This window comes from Camponotus vicinus, unplaced genomic scaffold (assembly GCF_025532165.1).
Source record: "Camponotus vicinus isolate PSW18456_S1 unplaced genomic scaffold, iyCamVici1.0 SCAF_5, whole genome shotgun sequence".
Taxonomy (NCBI): Eukaryota; Metazoa; Arthropoda; class Insecta; order Hymenoptera; family Formicidae; genus Camponotus; species Camponotus vicinus.
Genome location: NW_028141977.1, coordinates 20,594,060 through 20,619,101, shown reverse-complemented (window position 1 = coordinate 20,619,101; position 25,042 = coordinate 20,594,060). Strand labels below are relative to the sequence as shown.

The window sequence follows — 25,042 nt, the reverse complement described above, 5'->3', positions numbered from 1 at the left end:
AAATTCTATATAATATTAATACAATATTAATATAGTATAAATAAAAAAATACTTTTTGACATAATTTTGCATGAAAAAAAAATTTGCAAGATTTTTTGTATTAAGTACATTGAAATACAACTGAAATACTTTTTTCTTTAATAGAAAAACATTTAAAAATAATATATATCTTTCTCCTTTATTTAAAATTATTTTCAAAAAGATAGATGTATACGGGAATATAGTTTCTACTTTTTTTACTTTGAAATTATTTCGATTTTAACATCAATAACGAATGTTTGATCCGAGCATGGATATCGGGCACGTATGAGCGAAAGTGCAGACTGGTCGAAGAGACCGATGTAGGGGTGCAAGCATATGACGGGAGCGACCCGGGGATGTTGCATCGTTGTAAAATGCATTTCGCCATCGCGATCGCAAAACACTATGTAATAAATGTGACGGTGCGAATCATTATTCGTCAAGATTCATTGGTCAGGCAACGAGGACAATCGTCGATCATCGTCGAACATCGTGACATACGCAAATTTTTACGTATCGTCCGGTTGATAGCAGGCTTGTTTTAGATATCGGGCGAATTTCGGGATGAGATAAAGAAAGATATCATTTCACGAATTCGACGAATGTAAATCAGTGTGATTAAAGTGGCAGATGACAAAGTTAAAAAAATGCTTCAACTTTGCGTAAATAAAAATTGTCGATAATCTAGCAAAAATAGTTGGTCATTAATTTTTCTATCCGCGAGTGAATGAATAGTTTTGATCGCTGTCGTTACGAATATGATAGAATGTCCAAGTGGATCTATCCTAATCTGTTTTGATGTCGCAAATGTCAACGTTATATTCAAGATATCGTGAATCGATATCTTGAATCGAATACAACTAGTGTCATTCTATATTTGAAATAGAACAGATTTAAAAAAAATACATCAATTGTGGATTAATCGTTTTTAATCCTTGAAAAAAATTCCAATTTAAAAGAGATTTGAAAGATTGATTATAATTATTATATGTCAATGAAATTTCGCACAAATTGTTGCTTACATAAATATTTAGAGGATCCACGTAAAAATAGTTGAGCTTTATGTTATTTATATTATTCTTTCTACCTTTCTTCGCGTATAAATAAATAAATAAAGTACTATCTATGAAAAACCCAAGAGACATTTTCCTTGCTAAATAAAAACTCATTACATTAGAATAAAAATAGAGAAGAATGAGATAGCGTATGTAAAATTAAAGATTCAAATAATAGCGTTGCAAAATAATGAATGTTGCAAAATTATGTGCGAGTAATTTGAATAATAAATTGAAAAATCCATAAATTCTCAAACTCGAACGTACATATAATATATACGCGAGATAAATCGCTGTAGTGTTATATCCCCTGCTTACTAATTAAAGTGGCGTATTAATTAGAATTTCATTGTAAAATTACGCCACTGCTATAATCCTACAACGAGTTGAAAATTACTTTAATAGAGCTGGGAAATTCACGATTATGACTAAATGCGAAACGTTCCATTTCCGAAAGCGACGGAGATAAATTCACACCATTCGTGGACCGAACGACCCAATTGTACCTTGTCATCGAGATGGACTTCAAATTTTCTCGTCAATATGATATCGAGGGAGGGTGAGCCGAGGTTTCCTCTAAAGCGCTCCATGGGAGGTCGGCACGCACGCACGCACGCACGCACGCACGCACGCACGCACGCACGCACGCACGCACGCACGCACGCACGCACGCACGCATGCACGCACGCATTTCGTAAAAACGCGCGCGCACACTTTTCAACAGCGTCGCCGCTTCTCGTATCGCGGTAGAGTGGTTTCTAATTCGGACAGATGGAGGAAGAACGAGTACGAGTGCGTCAAGGCCGGAGCGTTTAACTATTGGTCGACCCGTTATTGACTGGATTTATGTATCTGTGTCTGTCACGACGAAGAGAGAAAGATGACTGGTATCTCGTCGTGACGCGAGAAGGAACTGGATGTGTTACAGCACATCGGCCCCATTAGTCCCGTAAACATTTACGAAAGATCAATGAAGTTTCGGGTAAACACACGCCAGGGCGACCCTCGTGAACCGATTCCTTACACGACGAATTGCGGTATAGAAAAGAAATTAATGTTTGCATATAAATGATTTCATCTATAAAGAATCCATGAAAAGAAATTATTTTTTATTTTTTAAATTAACAGATGAATTAATATATGTATATATATTTTTGTTAAGGGTCGCAATTGAAAAAAAAGAAAACAAAAGTCTACGTTAATGCCATTAAATTGCAAAGTGTGGGCGAGGTTACCGGAAAAAGGCCGTGTTGCCCTGAGGGAATTGAGTGTCTCTACTTATAATTAACCCCAAACTCTATTATCAATATGCTATCAAAGGTCCGAAGATAGCTAGAAGCGGCATGCACAAAAGCAGATTAACGATCTAATGAAGAGAGAGAGAGAGGGACAGCGGGACGAAGGCTCTCCTGCTTTCCATTCGTTATGAACACTCTCGGTGCGATTTTATGATACTAAAAATTTTCATACGCGATCTTGACAACAAAGGGATTATTGTATACAACGCGTGTAGCGTGAAAATATCAAGAAAAAGAATGAAATATTATACGATATCTCTCTATATGAACTGTACATCGATGTTAATTGAGTAGAGATACTCAGTTATATATAACTGTGGGATGACATATGTCACCCGGCAGAGATTATATTAATCTTTCATTGTATATAATACCGTAAACATAAAAAAAAACTCATGGTCCAAAAATCTACGATTAACGAAATCAAAGAAGAAAATAAACGAGAGGCGAGATTAGAATGCATAACGTCGTCGATCGTCCTCGATCGCAATATTTACAATCAGCTTTAAATAAAGCAATGATACCTCATATACTATAGTTGTCTCATATGAAAACAGAAAATTAAATTTATTTATATATTATATATACAATATATATTATATATTATTTATATATATTATGTATATTATTTATATATTATATATGTTTTATATATATATTACATATTTATTTATATATTATATTATATATATATATATATATATATATATATAAAACATATATAATATATAAATAATATACATAATATTATACATATACATATATATATATATATATATATATATAAACAAATAAAAAATAGAAATTCACCGACGATTCGAAATTTAAAAAAATTATTTCAATTTCCTCGTTTTGTAGAAATATTTATAATTGCTATTAAATTTCTAATTTAAATTTCGAGCGGGTATAATTTGAAAGAATTTAATCCTATTTGAAGGAATTTAAGCTTAAATGTCGCTAGAAACACGTCGTGTCGAAATTCCGCGTATATCGCAAAATCAACAGAGTTACGAACACGTTATAAACATTTCTCGTTAGTCGAACAGGCCTATCCAAGCTATCCCCCCGTGATGAGCTTCCCCCCCGAGGCGTTCACCTGCTCTTCTCCCGGGGATGCAAACTCGATCGTTACTGGAACGTATCCAACGCATAGATACGTTTACGTATGGAGAGTAAAAGCTACACGCCAGCCTCTGTGTTTTCGAGGGAACGCGCTCGTATAATAAGAGGCTAATGATAGTAACAACTGTAACAGAGTCAGAAAGCTGAAAATACGAATAGAGTAACGTCCGAACATACGCATAGTTAGGCGGTGAATCCGAAAAAGTTGCGAATTTAGCGAATCGCGCTCGAATCGTCTCATCGTTTCGAGCGAAATCCTTAAGATAGAAATTTTCTTCCTCGGAACGGAAATTTTTATCGCGTATCTCGGTTTTCCTCTCCCGAGCTAATGCACCGTCAGAAGTTGAGAAACAACGTCTTGCGAAGGCTAATCGATTCTAGTTAATGATTCATCGCATAGTACGATGTATCGTAGACGCAACAGTGGAAAAAATTAACGAGCCAATCAACGCGTCCCGATGCCTCCGATATCAAGCAACAGGAAGCAACCGACGCGTCGCGCAGGACGACCAAAGTTTACGAAGAGTCCACGATAACAATATCGTACTAGTATGCTACTCACCATATGAAGTCCTTGCAGTGGCTGCAGAAGGTGGGCTGCTTGAAGAACCTTGGCATGAAGCTGTGATTCTTGACCATGTAAACATTCTTCTTCTTGAGAGCGCCCTTGCGGCCCCGCAGCTTATTGGCGAAGGTGTTGCCGGCCCCGAAGAAGTCCTCGCACGTGTTCTCCGGATCGTCCGCCATGGTGCCGCCGCCGCTGATGCCGCTGCTACCGATCGACGATCAATCGACGTCGATGGTGCGTCCCGAGCTACGCGGCTCCTCGCCGGGGACGACGCCGACCTTCCCGGAGCCTCGTCCGCGGTTCGCGTCCGAGAGGCGAGGCACTCAGTTGTCGCGATGAACGGAAAGCTGTCGACGACGAGGACGACGGCGATCGGACTCGCGCGCGGAAGCTGTCACACGGCGCACCGACCGACGACGGTGTGTCTCGCGCGCGCGGTGCTTGACGGATGACGGAGAGGGGGGCGTGAGAAAGAGGGCGAGGAGGCGGGATGGAGGGGACGGAGAGAGCGAGCGAGAGAGACGACGGGACGATTCGACGCTCTCCGTCGACGTCAGCGCGCGCGGTTCGCTCGAGCTGTCCAGCGTGCCTAGGTGCCAGGTAGCGTACTCTCCCGCTGCGTGCGACGGTGACGGCGACGTTGCTGACTCTCCTCCCGCGCCTCGTCTCACGGCGACGTCGTCTCTCCCTCTCGCGGCTCCACCAGACGCTGCGCCTTCGCTCCGATCTGTCCGCTCGTCTCGCTCCAATTTTGCGCGGGAATCTCTCCTTCTCTCTCGCGCACCCCGCGCTCGCCCGGCATCCACTCAACTTGGTCTCGCTCTCTCTCTTTCATTCCTGTGAAATACGTCCTTTTCGCCTTCCCCTCTCTCGCTTCTATTCTACACTTGTACTAGCGATTACTGTATTGTACCGCGCTGTCTCTCTCTCTCTCTCTCTCTCTCTCTTTCGCTCGCTCCCTCTATCGGCCAAACTCGAATCGCTCCTCCTTGTTCGACGCTCACTTCTCTCCTTTCCCTCAACGATTTTCTCTCTCCCTCTTTCTTCCCCTACTCGCTCGCACCAATTTCTCTCGTCTCTCTCCCGGATTAGCCATCGCGTAACGTATCGCTCTCTCTTTTTCACGTCGCGGACCATCCTCGTCCGTTTCGCGGCGCGAAGGCTGCGCCTCCGTTCTTTCCCTCTTCTCTCTCTCTCTCTCTTTTCCCCCGCCTCGAAACGTGGAAGCCGCGCGCGCGGACTACCTGATAATTTTAGACTCTCGGCGCAGCGGCTCGGCACTGCTCAGCTTGCGCCGCGCACTCGAATATCGACATTCGACCAACGACGGCGGCGGCCACGAGAGCCGCGAGTCGCACGCGGCGAGATCGGCGAAGGGGGGTGACGGGGGATGGCGAAAGAAAAAGCGCGTACGATATTTCCCCTTTCTTGCTCGCTTCCTTCCTTCCTTCCTTCCTTCCTGTAGGTGTCCGCATCGTGCTCTTCCCTTATTCCCTTTCCTGCGCGGAATCCTCCCCGCGAGCGGGGGAAGGATGATGGCGGCCACCCCTCCCGCTTTAACCAGACTTTCGCGCGTGTCCCTTCTCCCTTTCCCTTTCTCCTCTCTTCTCTCTTGTCTAAGCGCGGATGCTCGATCGGGTGCTGGACCGAAAACCGGGACGCGAGACACGAGATGGGGATCAAGTCCCTGCGGGTGGACGATTCTATCGGCGATTTAACATGCATACGCGGCAACTTCACGCCGCTCCGGAATCGCATCGCTCGGATCTTTTCGACTCGCCCGCGGAAACGCACGAGGCGCTCCGGGCGCTCCGCTCGTTCGTCGATCAGCTGTCCACCGCGAACGGTGATCGCGGTCCAGCGTCAGACGCCGTCCAGTGTCAAACGGTGTCGGACGATCTCGCATTCTTGGCGTCACGGCCTCCCGCGATCGCGGCTTCCAAAGGGATGAACTATGATCGCGTACGCGCGGGATTTACATCTCATTTCCTGGAAACATTCATAATATATCTTATAAATATTTATATTTTAATTAAAATTCTATTCATCCATGTTGGCTTTACTTTAATCGCGGGACCGTTCATTCTTATTTGTTCCTCCGATATTTTAATATTAACTGTTTTTTTTTATACATTTAAAATGTTTTTTACAAATGTCTAACTTCAATAGTAATCTCTCTTTCAAATATTTCTTAGATATAAAAATTATAGCGTACAGCCAAAAATTAGATTACGGATAAAAATCAGATACATAATTTTACGGCTGACATATGTCAATGATGCAATTTTCGCGTTTTGAACACGTGTCTAAAGTACATTAAAAAAAATATATAGAAAAGTCTCTAGCTTCAGACTGAGACAGACTTTACACGCGAACGGCAGAATGATAATAAAATCGATGACACGGAATTTCACCAAGGGAGGATTGGCCGCGCGTGCCACGATGATAGAATAATGTAACGCGATCTTATTCGATGATAATGCGACAAATTTATGCGAGCCTCATCTGTCGAGTTTCATTCGGACCGATAAACTATCTTGCTCATCAAGAACCGGCCATCGATCGTGGTTCCTCCCCTGGAAGACGCAGAAATATGGACTAAGCCGCGTTTAGAAAAGGAAGCCGTGGCAGAGAGAGATGAGATAGAAATCGGTACAGCTAAAAGTCGCCAGGCTCGCAACTTGTAATGCATTTCGAGAGACGACCTATAGTTTGAGCCTAAGCCGGTCAACCGGAAAGACTGTAACCCAAGTTGTGACGCGCGGGTCAATAATACCCCTGGGCTATTTTTAATAACCTGACCATGCATAGGGAGAGAGAGAGAGAGAGAAAGTTGTGTGAGCGCGGGCGCCCACACACACATACACTCGGGTGGAAAGTGTGCGCGCCCTGTGTCCCAGAATGTCCGCAGGACATCCTACAGGACCACCCAAGTACCGAGCGTAAAAGGTTCATTCCCAGTTCAGGACATGCTTCTCCCACGCAAATCAAGCGCTCATCTATTTAGAAAATTGTCCGATAAATATCTCTCTCTCTCTCTCTCTTTATCTGTGTGGCAATTAATTATCAATTAAACTGAAATATTAGTCTCAAATCTTAATTAGTCTTAATTACGCGATTATCGTGTAATTAAATATGTTAGAAATTTTGATTACAAGTTATCGAGCAAGAAATTAATTTTGATTATTTCCGAAACATGACTTTTGAACGTTTCATTAACGTAATGACATTTTTATCTCGTACACGATTTAGCGATTAGAAATGTTTGCGCATTCTTTATCCTGGAATTTTTACGAGGGAGAACGTGGCGGTTGTGTCACGCGAAAGCCATGACATTATGCGATGCTGCGGGATGAAGGGATTTTCGAGATGGATTTATAACGACATGAAATGATTCGGTCATTTTCCTACGTCCGTCGAATCCTCATCCCCGCGAATTCCCGCGGATTATAGCGAGCGATTCGATCGATCGAGCACGTTACCAATTGTATTGTATAATTCGCTCGAGAAATATTTGCATGCGATACAATACGCGCCTATACGGTCATCTGCATTCCTCGTCGATACTCTATATTACTCATGCGCGATAATATAATACAGATTATCAAATTACAGAATTCACATTTATGCGCTAATCAAGTTTTTGATAGATACGTAAATTTTCGCATGCACCAGCATTTTCGGACGACTAAAGATTTACATACGTAATTTTCGCTCAGTGTATCGCATTAAAGTAATTTGTGATTTGCATAGATCCCAAATTAAATTCAGGAGAAATATTATAAATCCATACGAGGAAATTTATATGCGACACATATGCACACTATTATATGAATTGTATCAGAGTGTGTTTACATTTTGTAAATAAGATTAGTAGTAATAATTAGAACGCATATTTTTTAAGATATAAATAGATGAAGAAACTATAAAATTAATTGGTATATATTATCTATTAGATAGCGCTCAGAGATTAATGAATAAAACAAAAAGAATATAAACAATATTAAACAATAATATTCATAAACAAAAAGTAATTATATATCATTATAATTATTATTTTAGATATTATATATTCTTATAAAATATGTGAAAACACACATACAGTAGATTTATATGATTATAATATTTAATTGGCAGTCAAAAACTTTTTATAATTTTTTTAAATCTTTAGGGTTTGAGTTAAAAATAAACGTATCGATTTTCGAAAAGGTAATGCATGAACGATGTTGCTGTAAAATTAATTTTGTGTTATACAATACATACTTTATTAAAACTGATTATTTATTGAAAATTTATTTTCAATAAATATAATATCAAATTTAGTTTAAACATAATTCTTAAAATATAAAACTGCAATATACGAATTCTATTGCAATTTATAATTTGCTATATATAATATATTGTATAATCACATACAAGATTATTTCGAAAACAAATAAATGCTGAAAAGTTTCAGTACGTTTTAGAATAACTATATTAAACGAAAATAATGTTATGAAGTATATAAATGTTATTAAGTTGAACAATTTTATTAAGTTGAAATCCCCCCATTATATTATTATATTATTATATTAAATTGAAATCCATTACATTATTATTAGTATTAAGTTGAAATCTATATAAAAATAAAATTTTACGAAACATGTCGGGGAGGAGGGAATATTCTTTAGATTTTAATACTATTACTATCTAAATTTAATTAACAAATATGCTACTTGCCATTTTGTGACTAGTACCGCCATTAATATTGACAATATTTTTTTTTTTATGTATTTGACGAAGAAAATTATCTTTCTCGAATAACGTCGAAGAATAAGATTTGAATTTTATGAGATGGCGGTACTGGCCGATCTCATCGATAACTTCCATGGCATATAAGATACATAGACGATGCATTAGCTGTCGACATGGGCACGAATATAAGGAATAGAAATAGACACAAGTGAGGTGCATTTTAAAATGCGACCTTGGCTCGAAATGCGATCTTCTTCGGTTCCTTTTTTCGAATTGACTCGGTTTAGCTTGAGATGTTCAATCATACCTTTTGGATAATGTTTCGAATTGTCCGATACACACACTAAAATTTTTATTTACACTATTTTCCACCTTCCCCCTCCCCCGTCAACTTACAACAGATCTTCCTTCATTGCAGAATAAACTCTATCTATATATTTCATATGCTATGACAACTTTCAACAGGGGCGGGATAAAGTAGTTGATCGCCTCGCGTTTAAACTAATCTGCCTTTTTCTACCCAAAATACTGGTACTGTAAAACTAAGAAAATTTCCAAGTAATTAAATATTATATTTGATTATCTTTTAATAACTAATAAAATATCACGCAAAACGAGAATAAATGCTTTTTCAAGTTTTGAATTTCCAGCAAGAATTCTGAGGGGCGCTCACAGATTTCTTTACGCTCCTTTGTGATGATTCGTCACCGATTCAAAGATCTATCAGCTATGTTCAAAGTTGGCGGATCGTGGATTGCTCGTCGTGTCTTTCGATAAATCGCGTAATCGATTTTCCGAAATGCCGAATTTCACGAAATGGCATTTCGCGCTACTCGTTATCACGTGTGTGTCCTTTGGTAAGTGATAAAATTTCGATCGTTCCATCTTTCTCTTCTTTTTCACCCTCTGTTATTCCTTGTAATATTTTTATCGCAGGCCACGCCCTGGAATGTTACGTTTGCACGGATCAGGAGGGCAATCAGGATAAGTGTCTCAATACTATTAAAACCTGCGAACAGGGACAAGATTCTTGTCTCACGGATATCAGATGGGGCAGTAAGTTTAGTTTTCTGCATTTAACACGCAGTCTTTTTTTTTGAGGTTATGTGAGCTTTCGCTCAAACACGTTCTTTTTATCTGTATCTTTTAACTTAAATCAATTACTATTGATTATTATCGACAGTTATCGTTTAATCATTTTTTGATTGAAGTCGATAAAAAAAACATTTAGTTAATTGGAGCGTTGATATCTTTATCTTGAATAACAATGCGAAGAATGTTAGAAGCAATACGAGTACCTTATTTTTATCAGTTTTTAAGAGGAATATCAAATCAAAGAGTTATCTCTAAGTATAACAAGTTGGTACAATGTGCTTGATGTTGAATTTTTATACAATAAAATTTTCTTAACAACATGACAAGTTTAATGTTTGTTATAGGTACGCCGTATTGGACTCAGGGTGCCAAGAAACAGTTTTACGTATCTAAAAGGTGCGCCACTAAAAAGGAATGTGAGAGATCGCAGCGAAACAGTATGTCTGATTGTACTTATATCTGGTACCTAGATTGGCAGTGTTTTTCTTGCTGTCAAGGTGACAGATGTAATTATTACGTTATTGTAAGTATTATTTTTCTGCGTTTCTAGTAATTTGAAACACAATTTATATAAGTAAATACTTCATACTTATTTCAGTCTGCTGGAAACGAAACAAAACTATATAAGGGAATATTTGCCATAACAATTTTGATCTCATTGTTGGGCACATTAAGGTTTTAATGACAATGATTTTGCAGAAATGATTGAGGTTGACGTTTTAGTCAGCTAACAAGTAATCAATCTCAGCATTCCAGACTGACAGATGAAAAATCTTTTTTTTACAACGACGATAATTGACAAATATTACATGTAGAGATAATTTTACATTTTTCTAATATGTCTGAATGCATTACATTTCAGAAATCTGATTTTTTAGATTGTATACAGTCTTGTCTCGCAATATCGTTTTATAATAATAGTATTATAATAAGTGTTCACATTCACGTAAATTATTCATGCAAACGTAAATGCATTTATAGTAGTTAATGTAGTCACAAATATTTATCAAGTTTAAATCTCTATATCTGATCTTAACACTATATTGTAAGACATTTAATCCGTCCATTTGGAACAATGTTCCATTTGTTATAATATATTCTATACATATACATACGTATGTAAAAAATTCGTGTATATTTTAACAAATATTATATATACACAAAAAATGTTATATATACATAATATAGATATCCGTCCATTTTTCAATAAAATTATATTTATATTAATAACAACTAGCGTTTAATCTTATAATAGAGATAACAATTTAAGAGAGATAAAAATTTAGAAGTAGTAATTAAGTAGTAAATATGCGATATTGAAATTGTATTCAATGTTATCAATCCCTGGAATCACTTGTTTTTACAATCTAGTAAAGCTCATATGACAAAATACGAATTGGGGACGCTGAACCCAAGGAATACATACCGACGTGTCTTGTTTATGATTGATCATATTATCATGTATAACGGATAATCGGTATCTGCACAGAGATAAGCAAAATAAAGAAAGTACATTCGTTTATTACATTTGTGGAAACAATTTCAAGATCGTCGCGCCACCCTGTATATTGCCAGTATAATCGAGAGTGACGTTCAGGTGCGACTGCAGTAATTACAGTGAAGCGGTTTCGCGTACAACCGAGAACATTACGTTGTTAACAATCAAGTAAGTACACATTATCGCGCGAACGTTATCACATATAAGCTTACCTTAGACGATCTATAATTCGGAATAAGATTCACTATTATAATTTTTATGGTTCAGAAAATATGTATTTGAAAAATTAATATTAAGATATATATATATATATACATTAACAAGGAAAATAGAAAATAAATTTCTGTCTTTTGTTTTGTCGTGAAATATAAATATAATATATTGCTCAAAATGAGCTTAAAAAATAGAAAAAACTTTTGACAGGAAGATTTTTTGTATTATAAAATGTATAATTTTTTTATATTGTAAACTTTTTAAAATTAAAAAAACTTGAAGCATTATTATAATACATGCATACTTTACATGCGCGCGTTGCACTTAAAAATACATAAAGGAAATGAGTAACATGTATTAGCAAATTTAGTATAAAGTCTATTTAGCGTACATTAATTGTATAATAGACATGTATCTATATATGACCTTATCTTATTCACAATAATCTGACATTTTATAACACATCGCATCCAAGGCTTATTATAAATTTTTTTTTTAATGTTATCGATGTTTTCAATGTCAAATAATTAAAAAAAGAGAGAAACATTTCTCGAGATGAGATTTCGTTATCGAAATCAGATTTTATTCAATTTTACACATAACACTCAAATAAGATACTTTACGGCTAGACTTGTTTTCCCTCCATAATTAACATTCAGCGACAAATTTTTATCCGATTGATACGAAATACTTAAAAATTTAATACAAACTTGACAAAATCTAATATTGACGTAACATTAATCATTCAAATAGATCCAACCGAATTTAGGGAGCGTTTAATTCGATTCTTGGAAATGCTTAAGTGAAGTGAAGAAAGAATGTTCGTATTCATATTGATGTTTATTAGTGATAAATATAGACAATTGCTTTACTAGAGCTGCCATTGCAGCTCTGCGTATACTAGCAGCGAGACAATTTGACCACTTAAGCAGGCGCCTCGGGCTCCAATACGTCGTCTCGTGATATGAAAATACTTTAGGTCTCTTTAGTTGCGCGCGAACCGTTCAACGGTCAGTTTGCACAATTCCTTTTGTTAAGATTCTCACATTTTCCTGACAGAAAAATGGATTGTGCTTTAACAAAACTCGTCATGGTAAGTGGCCAATTATGCAATTTGTCTCGCAAATTATACCGACCATGATTATAAATAGCATTCACAGAAATATCGTTTCTCAAAACATATATCTCTCTGGAATAATATAAATAAATTATAAAAATAAGAAGAATTTCTTTGTGATACTTGTTAACGGTTACATCTTCGGAAGCAACTAATGTTTTATTACATAACTGCAGTTATTTATATAATACAATTAGTCCGAAGCTTGATCGTTATTACAAAATGATAGTGAATATCCCAGGTAGAACATGAAACTCATAATGACATCATTATGACGTCACCTAAAAGTCATTTTAGAAAAAACAACATAATCTTTTTAAAATTATATAATGCGATTATTGAACTTAAAAATTTATAATTCTTTTTGTCATCTTTAACTCATTTTTTAATCATTTTTGTTTAGGTAACTTTTAAGTGATAAATAAAATCATGATGACGTCATAATGATGTCATTATGAGTTTCATGTTCTACCTGGGTAATGTTAATTTTAATTGATTATAATTTTATGCAATTTTTTTCCTTTAATTTAAAAAATTTTGAAAATATCCCACAAGGTCTTTCGACCAATCAACTTATAGATATTATTAATGTCTATTTAATGGATATTATTAATGTCTATTTAAATTTTATTAATTGCATGCATACGTTCTTTTTCAGTTGTATAACATGAAGTGGAAAGTCCGCGATGTGTACAAGGTGTTTAGTCGCAAAAAGGTGGTGGACATTTCTCAAGACTCTAAACTAGCGAGAGTTTTGTCGACTCTCGATCTCACAGCCTTAGGAATTGGCTCCACTTTGGGAGTAGGTGTGTATGTCTTGGCAGGAACTGTTGCAAGATCCACTGCTGGTCCTGCCGTGGTCGTTTCATTCGCCATCGCTGCGATAGCATCGATGTTTGCAGGTATATCCTCCTATCAGCTTACAAAGATAAGAGACCATTCCATACGCTTATTCTACTTTATCGATTTCTTCCTCCTGATACAAATCTTTCGGTTATTACAGCATAATTTCTCTCCAGCGAACATTTCGAACATTTCTTTATTACTTTCTCAAACAGTTTGATAAAGAAAATATCTCGCAAAAAAGATATACAAGATTAAATGTTGAATAAATAATGAGCATGTCTATCTTCGGTCTTATTTCAACTCTCGTTGCTATCTAAGCAAACCTGAGTCCCGCTATAAATGCTGCAAGCTTTGCAGAAAATGATACTGATAAAAAAAAATCACCCAGTTTTGCATTGCATAACAGAGGTAAATTTTTTAACACGTTTAGTTTAAAGATTCTTAGAAAAAGATATCCCAATTGATAAAGTAGTCGATAATTTTAAGATAAGCCTCGCATCCAATCATTTCGTGTATTCGACAAATAATAATGTTGTACATGCATATCATCATTATAAAAGTTTTATTATATAATTTCACATAAGTTCATTTTCAAAAAAGTGTCTATTATAGTTATTAAATGTATCAAAATATAAATCTTGATCGATCAATAGAGCTGAAGCAATTCATGTTGTTAAAAAATGTTAAAAAAAATGTTAAAAAATAAATATAATTCGAATTATATTACATTTTTTAGTCCAAAAATAGCGCATAAGATTTGTTTTATATAAAGCTTATATAAAGTCCGATTTTTTTGTAAAAATTTTTTTCAGATGAAAATGTATATTAAAAAGTCAAAAAAAAATAGTAACTTATTATTCTAATTTAAAAAAATTACTTTGAAATTAGTTACTAGTATCAATTGTAATTTTGTCTTCAACTGTATTTGCAAATGCAATAAATTTTCGCATCAAATTATCATTAAATTGTATTTAACATTATAATTATCCTCTGTGATAAAAACAAGGAAATTTATTTGAGTCTAAATGTCCATATATCGGTTCTTAATATTTGTTGACAAAAATTAAATTTTTTTTTAAATAATTGACATATACATATATATATATTTTTTTTTTACATTTTGTGTTTATTATTTTAATACGTTGCACACGTTATTTGCTTTCCAGGACTCTGTTATGCAGAATTCGGAGCACGAGTGCCGCGTGCTGGATCCGCGTACGTTTACAGTTACGTCACAATGGGCGAGTTTGTTGCATTTCTCATCGGCTGGACGTTAATTCTGGAGTACGTCATCGGCTCAGCTAGCGTGGTACGCGGTCTCAGCACATATGTCGACGCGCTCTTCAACAATAGCATGAGAAATGCCTTCGAATCAGCGGCACATATCGATATTAATTATCTATCATCATATCTAGACTTCTTCGCATTTGGCATCACTCTGGTGTTTTCAGGTGATAAGAAAATAAATCTCCAACTAACTCAATTTAATGTATTTTGATCGACAAAATATCCAAAAGACCTTCCTCAATATCTCTATTGTATCTTTTATACAAGTTCTATTATTAATTTATAAGTTTACGTAATCGCGTAGCAATTATAAAAAGGGCTGAAATAATGTGCAATAACTTTTGTAGTCGCGCTTGCTTTTGGAGCCAAGGAATCTTCGCTAGCAAACAACGTCTTTACGTTGGTGAATCTCTTTGTCGTACTTTTCGTCATAATCGCCGGTTCCACTAAAGGTAAGCGCTCATTTAAATTTATCTCTTTTGTTCACATATCTTGAAAAAACCATTGAGTTAATAATAATCTACATGTACAAATTTTACAATATTTTTTGATGATAATTTGTAATTTAATATTTAAACTACTACATATTATTATTACTGTTAATGATAAAAATAATGATAATAATATAATTAATGCTAATACTTTAAATATAAAATATAATTATAAAATATAAATATAAATATATTGAATATAAAATAATTGAAAAATTGTTATATATATAAACTCATAAGTTAAGATAGTGATAGACATAAAGATATATAAAATTTGCAGCTAAAATTAGTAATTGGAAGACGGAGCCTAAATGCACCGAGACAAAATGTGAGTTTGGCACCGGCGGTTTCGCGCCTTATGGCATATCGGGCATCATAAGCGGCGCGGCCACGTGTTTTTACGGATTCATCGGCTTCGATTGCGTGGCAACTACGGGAGAGGAGGCTAAATATCCGCAACGATCTATCCCCATAGCGATTGTCGCGTCCCTGATGATCGTCTTTCTGGCGTACTTTGGCGTCTCGATGGTCCTTACCACCGTGTTACCGTACTACGAGCAAAATCCCGAAGCACCGTTCCCACATTTGTTCACGACATTAGGATGGGACTGGGCCAAGTGGCTCGTGTCGATCGGAGCAATTTGCGGACTATGCTCCAGGTAATATTGTATAACCTTCGTTATACATTAAATTAAAAAATGAATGAGAAAAATTTATATTTTTTGCATACACTATTGAACACTATAAAAGTGTTTTAACTTTTTTGCAAATGTAACATATAGATAATTAACGATATTCTTTTGTTATTTTATAAAAAAACAAATTTGAATCAAAAATCTTTGATATTATTAGAAAAATATATATATATTCATAAATTTTATATATATGTTCTACATTTCTTCTACCTAACATATTTTTGGAACATGAAGAGAGAGCAACATTTCCTTCTATTTATCAATTATTTTAGTCTCTTAGGTGCGATGTTTCCGCTGCCGCGAGTAATCTATGCTATGGCTTCAGACGGATTAATCTTCAAGTGGATGGGCAAAGTAAGCTCACGATTCCAAACTCCATTCATGGGCACGCTTTCCGCCGGGCTTCTTACAGGTTCGTCCACATATCTTATCCTCAATCAGGCGATATAATCTTTTGATGATGTATTATAGGCATTCTAGCGGCGATATTTGAACTCACGCAATTAGTCAATATGATGAGTATCGGTACGCTACTGGCATATTCGATTGTGGCCTCTTGTGTACTTATTTTACGGTAAGATATCATAATTAGATTAATCTTACGTCCACAGTTTAACTTTTCAAGAATTAAAGAAAATTAATAAAGTGTCGATTAATATAAAAATTATACAAATTGATCAGCATAATAATTAAATGCAATTTTTGTCATTGATTAATAAAAATAACTAATATATATTTCTTTTGCAGATACGAAGAAAGCGAAGCATATGAGAAGAAAGGCGATCGTGATCCAAGGACTTTCACATTCGTCGTGAGACAATTGGTAAACGCGAACAAATTAAATCATTCCACAAAACTTACGGCACAGATCGTTACTTCTCTCGTATTTTGTTATAGTAAGGTTCATTGTATTTTCATTTTCATAAATTTAATATCTCAAAAAATCTAATGTAGTACATACACTACAAATTCTTTTGCAGTTGTTCTTTGTTTTGGTATCGCTACTCTGTTATCAACGTATATAACTGAGATCAGCGCCGGAAAAGCGACTTTCGTGGTACCACTTGCCGTTTTAATCGGTGCACTCGTTCTTACTCTTTGGTTCATTTATCTCCAACCAGTTTCCGGCAAGAAACTCACATTCTCGGTATGATATTATTTTTTTATATCTATTTTTTATATGTATATGATTCTTATATTGATATCTTAATATCTTAATAATATCTTCCATAATCTGTCAATATGTGGAATCGTGCAAAATATTTTTTTTAATTTTTATTATTATTGAATATTATTTATGAGTACATATCAAATTTCAAATTAATCTTAAGCTTAATTTTATCTTATCTCGAAAATCGTCACATTTTGATTAATAATATTATCAATGTTTCATCATTTTTCTTGTATATGGAACATAAGTATATAATATAGAATATAAGAGAGTATATAATATTATGAACTGATAGTTAAATAGTTAAACATTACTGGAACCATAACATTTATTAAGTAATCATTATACGCCTGTTGTGTTAGGTGCCGTTGGTACCATTCTTGCCGGCGATTAGTATACTCATCAACATTTATCTTATGATGATGTTGGACGCTATGACATGGGTACGATTTGCCGTGTGGATGATAGTTGGTAAGTTTATGCAAGAGACAGGTGAATATAAATTTCTTAATGTATTAAATTAAATGTATCGAATTATTTTATATGTTTTATCGCGTAGGCTTGGTTATATATTTCTCATATGGCATACGGCATAGTAATATTCGACAAATGAAGTTGCTGGCGAGATCAACCGATAAAACTAAAGATAATTCATGGAGAGACGCTGATTCTTCTCATGCCTTGTGATAAAAGATGACTATAAAAATATCTCGTTTTATTTTAATTTATTGATTGGAATTTATCAATGAGATAACTCTTACAAAATAATGTAAGATATTATATAATGTAAGATATTATATGTTCATACACACACACACACACACACACACTCTCTCTCTCTCTCCCCCCCTCTCTCCCCCTCTCTCCCCCTCTCTCTCCCTCCCTCTCTCTCTCTCTCTCTCTTCTTTTTTTATTATTAAATAATAAAAAAGATATTACTTTGCTATATATTGGTATATCAGTAAAATTTTATCAAGGCATATGTGTCAATAATCAAAGTAAAAAAAGCGAATATAGTCAAATAGTAGAATATACCGATAAACAAAGTAAATACAATAACAATCAAAAAGAAAATAATATCATATGTATAAAAGATTAATCTAGTAATTCAAAAAGCTATTTCCGTAAAATAAATTACTCACACCTAAAACCTAATTATGTAGCATAGAGAAATGTGTTATACATTTAATTAAATAAATTAATTTATAAATAAAATACAAAAATATTTTATACAATAAATTTTCCTTATTGTTGTACTCGTTGCAATTTATAATAAAACAACATAAAGTATAAAAACGATGTTAAATTCTTATTTTGTAGCTGCATTATTTTCATCGATGCTTGATATATTAAGAAAGAGAACAGGAAGGTATTGTATGATAAATGTGTCAGTGGAAGTGTATATTATATATATAATTTTATTGGTCAGCAAATGCTTTCAGCACTTAGTGTCTACATGAATGTGACCTGTATCAGATGCTTATATAAGGCGGAAATTTATTGATAAAAATTTATCAAATATGCAATAGTGTATTTTATCTGTTTCATTATTTACTCAGCGGTCATATAGTATTTAGCCATATATATTTGGAATTGATATTTCGAATATTCATGCAATAAATGTGGTAAAATTGTAGAGAAATTACAAAGTTTTTTAATTTTTCTAGTAAGTAACGAGGTTACTTAAAAATAGAAAACATGAAAAAAAAAAGAAATATATTTCTATACTTGATTTATAATTATAATATAGGAACGCAACTCCTCAAAGACGATAGACGAAACTACTTATATTTGCTGATCAATTGATTGGCATAATTGATGTAAATCTGCTTCGCTGCTTCTTGCGTAGTGCCCCTCTTCTTGTTCCAGGCTTCCCATTTCGCTTTTCCTTTCAGATCCAGCATACCAGGTTTGGCTGAAATATTTTGTAATATGTATTATTATATAATATATATAATAATATAATTAGTTTCATATATATATATATATATATATATATATATATATATATATATATATATGATTTAATTATAATATCAATAAAATTATAATATGAACCAATTGAATAATTATTTCTGTGATATAAATATTTCCGATATACAGAGTGACTATTTTAATCAATCCACGCGAATATCTCGAAAAGGAGAAGTTTTCCAAAAAAATGTTTCAGACAAAAGTTTTATGGTTTCAAGGGGGGCATAAGATAGTGACAATTATTTGACCTTGGATAGTCGTTTGAAGGTCACATGAAAGTCACCTTCAAATTTTTAATTCTTCATCCCCATTTTTCATTGCACATTCTTGTGCTTACCTCGAAAGCTTACCTCGAAAGCTTTTCAAAACACTATAATAAAGTATTTTTTTATTGAATACTTTTCGAGTTATGAGACTTGAAATAATTTCTTAATTTTACATGAACCATAAAATATCTAATAAAATATTCATTTTTTTATTCTCTCGAGATAAGCTACAAGATTGTGCAATGAAAAATGGGGGTTTCCATTTAAGAATTTGAAGGTGACTTTCATGTGACCTTCAAACGACTATCCAAGGTCAAATAATTGCCACTATCTTATGCTCCCCTTGAAACCATACAATTTTTGTCTGAAACATTTTTTTGAAAAACTTCTCCTTTTCGAGATATTCGCGTGGATTGATTAAAAAATTAAATGGTCCACCTTGTATAATTTGTAATTGAATCAAATTTTCGAAATTTATTATGATATATTTTGAAAACTTACATGTGTTATTATCACCGACTGTAGCTTGTTTGAACAAAGCGTAAAGTTCCAAAAGCTCCTCGTCACTAGGACGTTTCGTAAGCGCCTTTATAGCTTCGGCGGCTGCCTCAAATTCCTATAAGGAAAATACAAGTTTGTGATTTTAAAATATTTCGTTAATCTTATTCATCAAGAAATAATATTATATATGTTATTTATTAAAAAAATGCTATTTTAATTTATGCTACTATTCAACCACGTGTTATTCTGTTTATAAATATGGATTATGTACTTAAAAAAATTCGCAATGACGTTTGAATCTGTTGGATGACTTTGCGTTAAAATTAAAAAAAAAGAGAGAGAGAGAGAGAGATTCAGAAGCAGCTATTAAACTGCAAAATCACGAATCAAAGTCTTGTATTTAAACGATAAATTTAAATATTATATGCTATTATAAGCTAAAGAGTAAATTTACTTGTAACTTATATAAAGAGAAAGAGAGAGAGAGAGAGAACATAAAAATTAATGAGTAACGCAGGAAATTTTTGCAGTTACATTAGTGAAAAACAATTTTGAAATTTCTCACCAATGTAATTTACAAACTTTGTAATTTCCAAACTTTCCTCAGACGAGTTTATTTCCGATTAAATTATGATTTACCAATTGCCCCAAATTTCTCCTCGGAGAAATGCATACGATAATATTATACGCGATCGCAGTATGTGACCAACGAAATTAGTATGCTACGTCGTCGATCGATTTTCGTCGCTCATTTCCCTTTTGAAATTAATTTATCGATGCTTTTCTGTTGCAACGTACTCCGAAAAAATTAGTGCGAAACGTAAGAATGTCGAAAAATCGAGATAAAGTTGAATTTGTTGCGACAAACTGAGTAGAAACGAATAAAGGATATGTATTTGCAGTACCTGATCGAAAGACATTCTTGCAATAAATCGTTCGACTCTTCTGTAAGCACTGTAAGTGACTTTGTGACCAACGATTGATCGTATGCGTAAGTTAAAAACGTTAATCCCCACCTCGTGAAATTTATCATACCAGGGTCGAACGATAAACTGGTTCCTTTTTTTCTTCTTAAGATATTAACATCTCTGATTCATGCAAATACATGTATAATCAGTTATACATGTATAGTCATCTCATGAATGTATTCAAAAGTTTTCCATTATAATTTTGTGACAATATCAGTAGTGTAAGTTAAAAACCGTGCAAGAAAAACTAATTAAGCATCGTAATGTCTTTGTTTACAATTTTTAGAAAAAAATAGGAATTTGAGACATCAAAATATGCGACTTAATTTTATAAAAGAAAATAGTGTAATAATTTTGGTCATATATGATTATGTGTATAATATAATGTAAATGTATAATATATGATACGTACGATATTTATATTATCAATATTTAATGATTAGAAACTAAAATCATAATTAATAATTTTAATTAATTTTTTAATTAATAACAAATTACAATAATAGACATTTTTTAATTACATTGTTTTCGTCAAAATAGTATATTATCTGTAAATCCTCAATCTTTTTATAGATAAAATTATTCTAACATTTTTATCACATTTTAAAATTAATTTTAGATTCTGATAAGTCCGATAAGCTATGAATAAAAGATTAATCGCTGTCGTTTTTATTTAATAGAAATGAGGAAATCTTCTCTTTATATACAGGGTGATTCTGAACAAACCTTTGTCTTTAAAATATCAAATTCTTGAATGAATTCTAAGACGATTTTTCCTCTTGCAAAATTTTGCCCGGAGCTTAGTTTTTATACTATAAAGGAAAATAGTTAACTACTTACGGAACGAGTACAAGAGATAGGCAGGGACGGCGCGATATAGGCGATTACGTGGGGCACTCGCCGCGATCAGCTAATTGCTATACGCGATGACTGTAACAATCAGTGTGTGTGTGAGAATGTGTACGCACACGCACACTAAGCTCCGGGCAAAATTTTGCAAGAGGAAAAATCGTCTTAGAATTCATTCAAGAATTTGATATTTTAAAGACAAACGTTTGTTCAGAATCACCCTGTATAGAGAATAATATAATATACAGGGTATCCGATTCCTGAGTGACCAAACGAAAAGTAGTGGTAGATTGGATCAAATTGAGAAGAAAAGTTCTCTACTATTTTGCAAAATTCGCAATAATTATTAAGAAATAAGCAAAAATGTTTCGGCGCATGAGAAGCGGTAGATCGCTCGCAGTGTCCGATTAATGAGTGATCAAACGAAAAGTGGTGGTAGATTGGATCAAACTGAAAAGACAAGTCCTCTACCATTTTGCAAAATTCGCAATAATTATTAAATTATAGGCAAAAATGTCTCAGCGCATGAGAAGCGATCTGTCTATCGCTTCTTATACTCTGAGACATTTTTTAATAATTATTGCGAATTTTGCAAAATGGTAGAAGACTTTTCTTCTCAGTTTGACCCAATCTACTACTACTTTTCGTTTGATCACTCAGGAATCGGACACCCTGTATACAAAGATCAACATAACACGTGATATGTGTATGTACAAAGTTATTATGATATGATTTGCTAAGAGTACCCAAATATTTACTACATGTCCATGAATTGTGATTATATATTTTGTACAATAATTTTTATTTATACAATACATTAATATCTCAAATTTCTCTGTAAATATCTTCGATTATATCAATATCAATTTCTTCTAAATGAAAATGCCGAAAAGAATCACAGATATAATTTATCATAAAATACTAATTTTTCATATTTAATATTTTTATTATAAATTTTCGTATTATAGAGTTTACTTGAAATTGAATTAGTTAATAAATTAATAAGTTTTACTATTTTACACATTTCTTAATTTTCTTTTAATATTATTTTATTTTTAATTGTATATATAATTTAAATATACCTTATATAACTCTTATATATAACTTATATAACTCTTTTCCTTAGTACTTTTTGTTAAAAATATTAATTCTATCTTGAAAGACTAAATCAAAATCAATTTGATGTAGATACTTATAAATATGCGAAACTGTACCGGTTTTAAGATCAACCGTAGAAAACCCCGTTAGAGAAAATGACACTCTATAAAATCTATAAAACCTTTGCGTGACCTCATGAATTACAACAGTTCGAAATAAACAACTTGATAACGTTGACAACAGTTATTTTACATATTAATGAAAAACACTGTATAACAAATTAGACAAAATAAACAAATTAACAAAATAAATTAAAAGAAGATTCAAGTTAGAGAAATCTATCTTTTTTACTTTATAAATTCATAAATTCTTAATCATCAATAATCTTCTGATTCTTTTTCTATTTTATATTATTCCGTTTATATTAGCTTTAATTCTTTTAACAAAATCATATAGGTAGTTTTGTTAAGATTTTAATAATTTCATTTTTATTAAAACACTTATCTTTATTCAAACACTTTTCAAGTAAAATCCATGATTTTTTTGTAAATTAATTAATTTTGTAGAAATCAATAATTGCAGAATAAATTTCTGTGGCTTAATCTCTTTTAATTTATTTATCTTATTATTGCAAATAAAACACGATACCTGATCGACCGACATTTCGATGTGAATCCGCTTCGAGTGCGAGCTGTCTGTCTACTGGCAGTAATCATGATTCTACATTTCCTGATCGCTTAGAGTTTATTGCTCTAGCATCAACTAGGTGGGGAGTGCGCACATTTAGATCCTGAATGAATACTTCCAAGTTATCACAAAACCATTATACATGTATTCGCAAATTTAATCATGGATTAAATTCTGTATTAAATAAATGATAATCAATCGATATAGATATTAAAAAACAACAATAAATGCTTTGAAATAAAATGAAAATTATATATTTAATATATACGTAAGAACTTATTTAAAAAAAATAATTGTGTGTATAATATGCAGTTTAAGTAGTGAGAAGAAATGCGTGAAGGAGAAATATATTTATAAAATATAAATTACAATGATTATATATCTCTCTTATTGAATATTATTATTATCTTTTGAAACAATGAATTTTTATTTGATGTAATGCGATTTAATCATATAATTAAAATAGAAGCGGATGCGTAATTACTAATTCGTTCCTCAAATTAACTGCCAAATTAACTATTACGTGATAACGAGGCATGCAAGCTAACTGTAATCTAAGAATGTACAAGCGATGATTGCATGTATGATCAATTTGAAAGAAACTAGAGAAATATTCAACGTGTTAGCTAATATTTCTATGATGCAGATACATGTTTCAGATTGTATTTATATAAAGATTTATGACTCATACATAATGATTAAATATCACGATTTTTAATTTACTTCGAACAAATTAGAAAGATTCGCATAATGTAATAATCAACAACTATTAAACAACTATTAAAGTTAACATATTTTAGTTAGCATATAACATTATTTTCATTGTCTGTATGATTCATATTTCTTTTTTTTTCTTGAATGAATCGATCGCTGTATCATACTTAATCATCGTGCTCCACTTTGGACGCGAGAAACCTTCTCCGAAATAATAATTTCGCTGATCCTCACGCACGCTGTATTCGACGAAGAGCGAACGGGGCCAATGTGCCACATCAGCATCCCAGACTCACCTGTGCAGGAATGTAGGAATTCTCGATTACCTCTGACGCGCATGATCGATACCACCATCATCCGTGCATATCTGTATATGTATATATGTACTTGCGGTGCTATAAGAAACACCATCAATTCTGTTTATGAAACTATTACGAATAATTCTACACGATTTTTATGATAGATTTTGCTCATTAAAGACGTAAGTCGCAAAAATATTTCCTTCAATTTTACACGAATAAAGGCCATTGAAAAGTATTATAAACTTTTTTGCTGACAATTATTTTAATTGTTATCCGATCTCTCTCTCCCTCTTTTTCCCCCCTCTTTTCCGCTTCTCTCTTTCTCTCTCTCTCTCTCTCAGTATATGAAAAATATTTTTCGCAATTTTAATTATATAATATGTTGTTGTATTGTAATTAATAAACAAACAATTTTACTATACAGAAAAAACTATTGTACAATTCCCTCGAACAATCATACAATTATATCGCA

At 33.5% G+C, this 25,042-nt stretch overlaps 4 protein-coding genes and 1 long non-coding RNA gene across 9 annotated transcripts in view; 2 read left to right on the top strand and 3 right to left on the bottom strand.

The window, feature by feature from the left end:
• The window catches only part of Pkc53e (Protein C kinase 53E), a 60,849-nt gene extending 55,263 nt beyond the window's left edge, over positions 1-5,586 (bottom strand). Inside the window, exon 1 of one of the 2 annotated variants that reach the window (XM_083098981.1) lies at positions 4,059-5,586. In XM_083098981.1, coding sequence (XP_082955107.1) covers positions 4,059-4,243 — 185 coding nt within the window. In that variant the 5' untranslated portion in view covers positions 4,244-5,586. The remainder of the gene's footprint in view (positions 1-4,058) is intronic. The other variant, XM_083098980.1, reaches the window with a different exon arrangement.
• Positions 5,587-9,496: 3,910 nt separating this feature from the next.
• LOC145971390 (UPAR/Ly6 domain-containing protein cold-like) lies at positions 9,497-11,418 on the top strand. Its single transcript, XM_083098995.1, has 4 exons — positions 9,497-9,655; positions 9,735-9,854; positions 10,238-10,416; positions 10,492-11,418. Exons 1-4 carry the CDS (start codon positions 9,598-9,600, stop codon positions 10,573-10,575), a joined length of 441 nt encoding a protein of 146 aa, XP_082955121.1. The 5' UTR covers positions 9,497-9,597; the 3' UTR covers positions 10,576-11,418.
• LOC145971393 (uncharacterized) lies at positions 11,010-13,921 on the bottom strand. Of its 2 annotated transcripts, XR_014438866.1 has the most exons (3): positions 13,768-13,891; positions 13,368-13,697; positions 11,010-12,793 (listed from the first exon to the last, which is right to left on the bottom strand). It is a non-coding gene; the product is annotated as an uncharacterized LOC145971393 (long non-coding RNA). The 2 variants fall into 2 exon arrangements; XR_014438865.1 differs by having other exon boundaries at positions 13,368-13,921.
• On the top strand, positions 11,441-18,507 carry LOC145971384 (cationic amino acid transporter 2). 2 transcript variants are annotated; one of them, XM_083098983.1, is made up of 11 exons: positions 11,441-11,559; positions 13,380-13,623; positions 14,734-15,018; positions 15,202-15,306; positions 15,626-16,004; positions 16,313-16,452; positions 16,512-16,614; positions 16,788-16,936; positions 17,021-17,187; positions 17,574-17,682; positions 17,771-18,507. In XM_083098983.1, the coding sequence occupies exons 2-11, from the start codon at positions 13,389-13,391 to the stop codon at positions 17,896-17,898; spliced, it is 1,800 nt and encodes a 599-aa protein (XP_082955109.1). In that variant the 5' UTR covers positions 11,441-11,559; positions 13,380-13,388; the 3' UTR covers positions 17,899-18,507. The 2 variants fall into 2 exon arrangements, with proteins under 2 accessions (XP_082955109.1, XP_082955108.1); XM_083098982.1 differs by lacking the exon at positions 11,441-11,559 and adding an exon at positions 12,521-12,697.
• A 104-nt stretch (positions 18,508-18,611) lies between these two features.
• On the bottom strand, positions 18,612-23,657 carry LOC145971391 (acyl-CoA-binding protein homolog). Of its 2 annotated transcripts, none has more exons than XM_083098998.1 (3): positions 23,516-23,657; positions 19,953-20,067; positions 18,612-19,126 (listed from the first exon to the last, which is right to left on the bottom strand). In XM_083098998.1, the coding sequence occupies exons 1-3, from the start codon at positions 23,528-23,530 to the stop codon at positions 18,993-18,995; spliced, it is 264 nt and encodes an 87-aa protein (XP_082955124.1). In that variant the 5' UTR covers positions 23,531-23,657; the 3' UTR covers positions 18,612-18,992. The 2 variants fall into 2 exon arrangements, with proteins under 2 accessions (XP_082955124.1, XP_082955123.1); XM_083098997.1 differs by lacking the exon at positions 23,516-23,657 and adding an exon at positions 20,858-20,994.
• Positions 23,658-25,042: the final 1,385 nt, after the last annotated feature.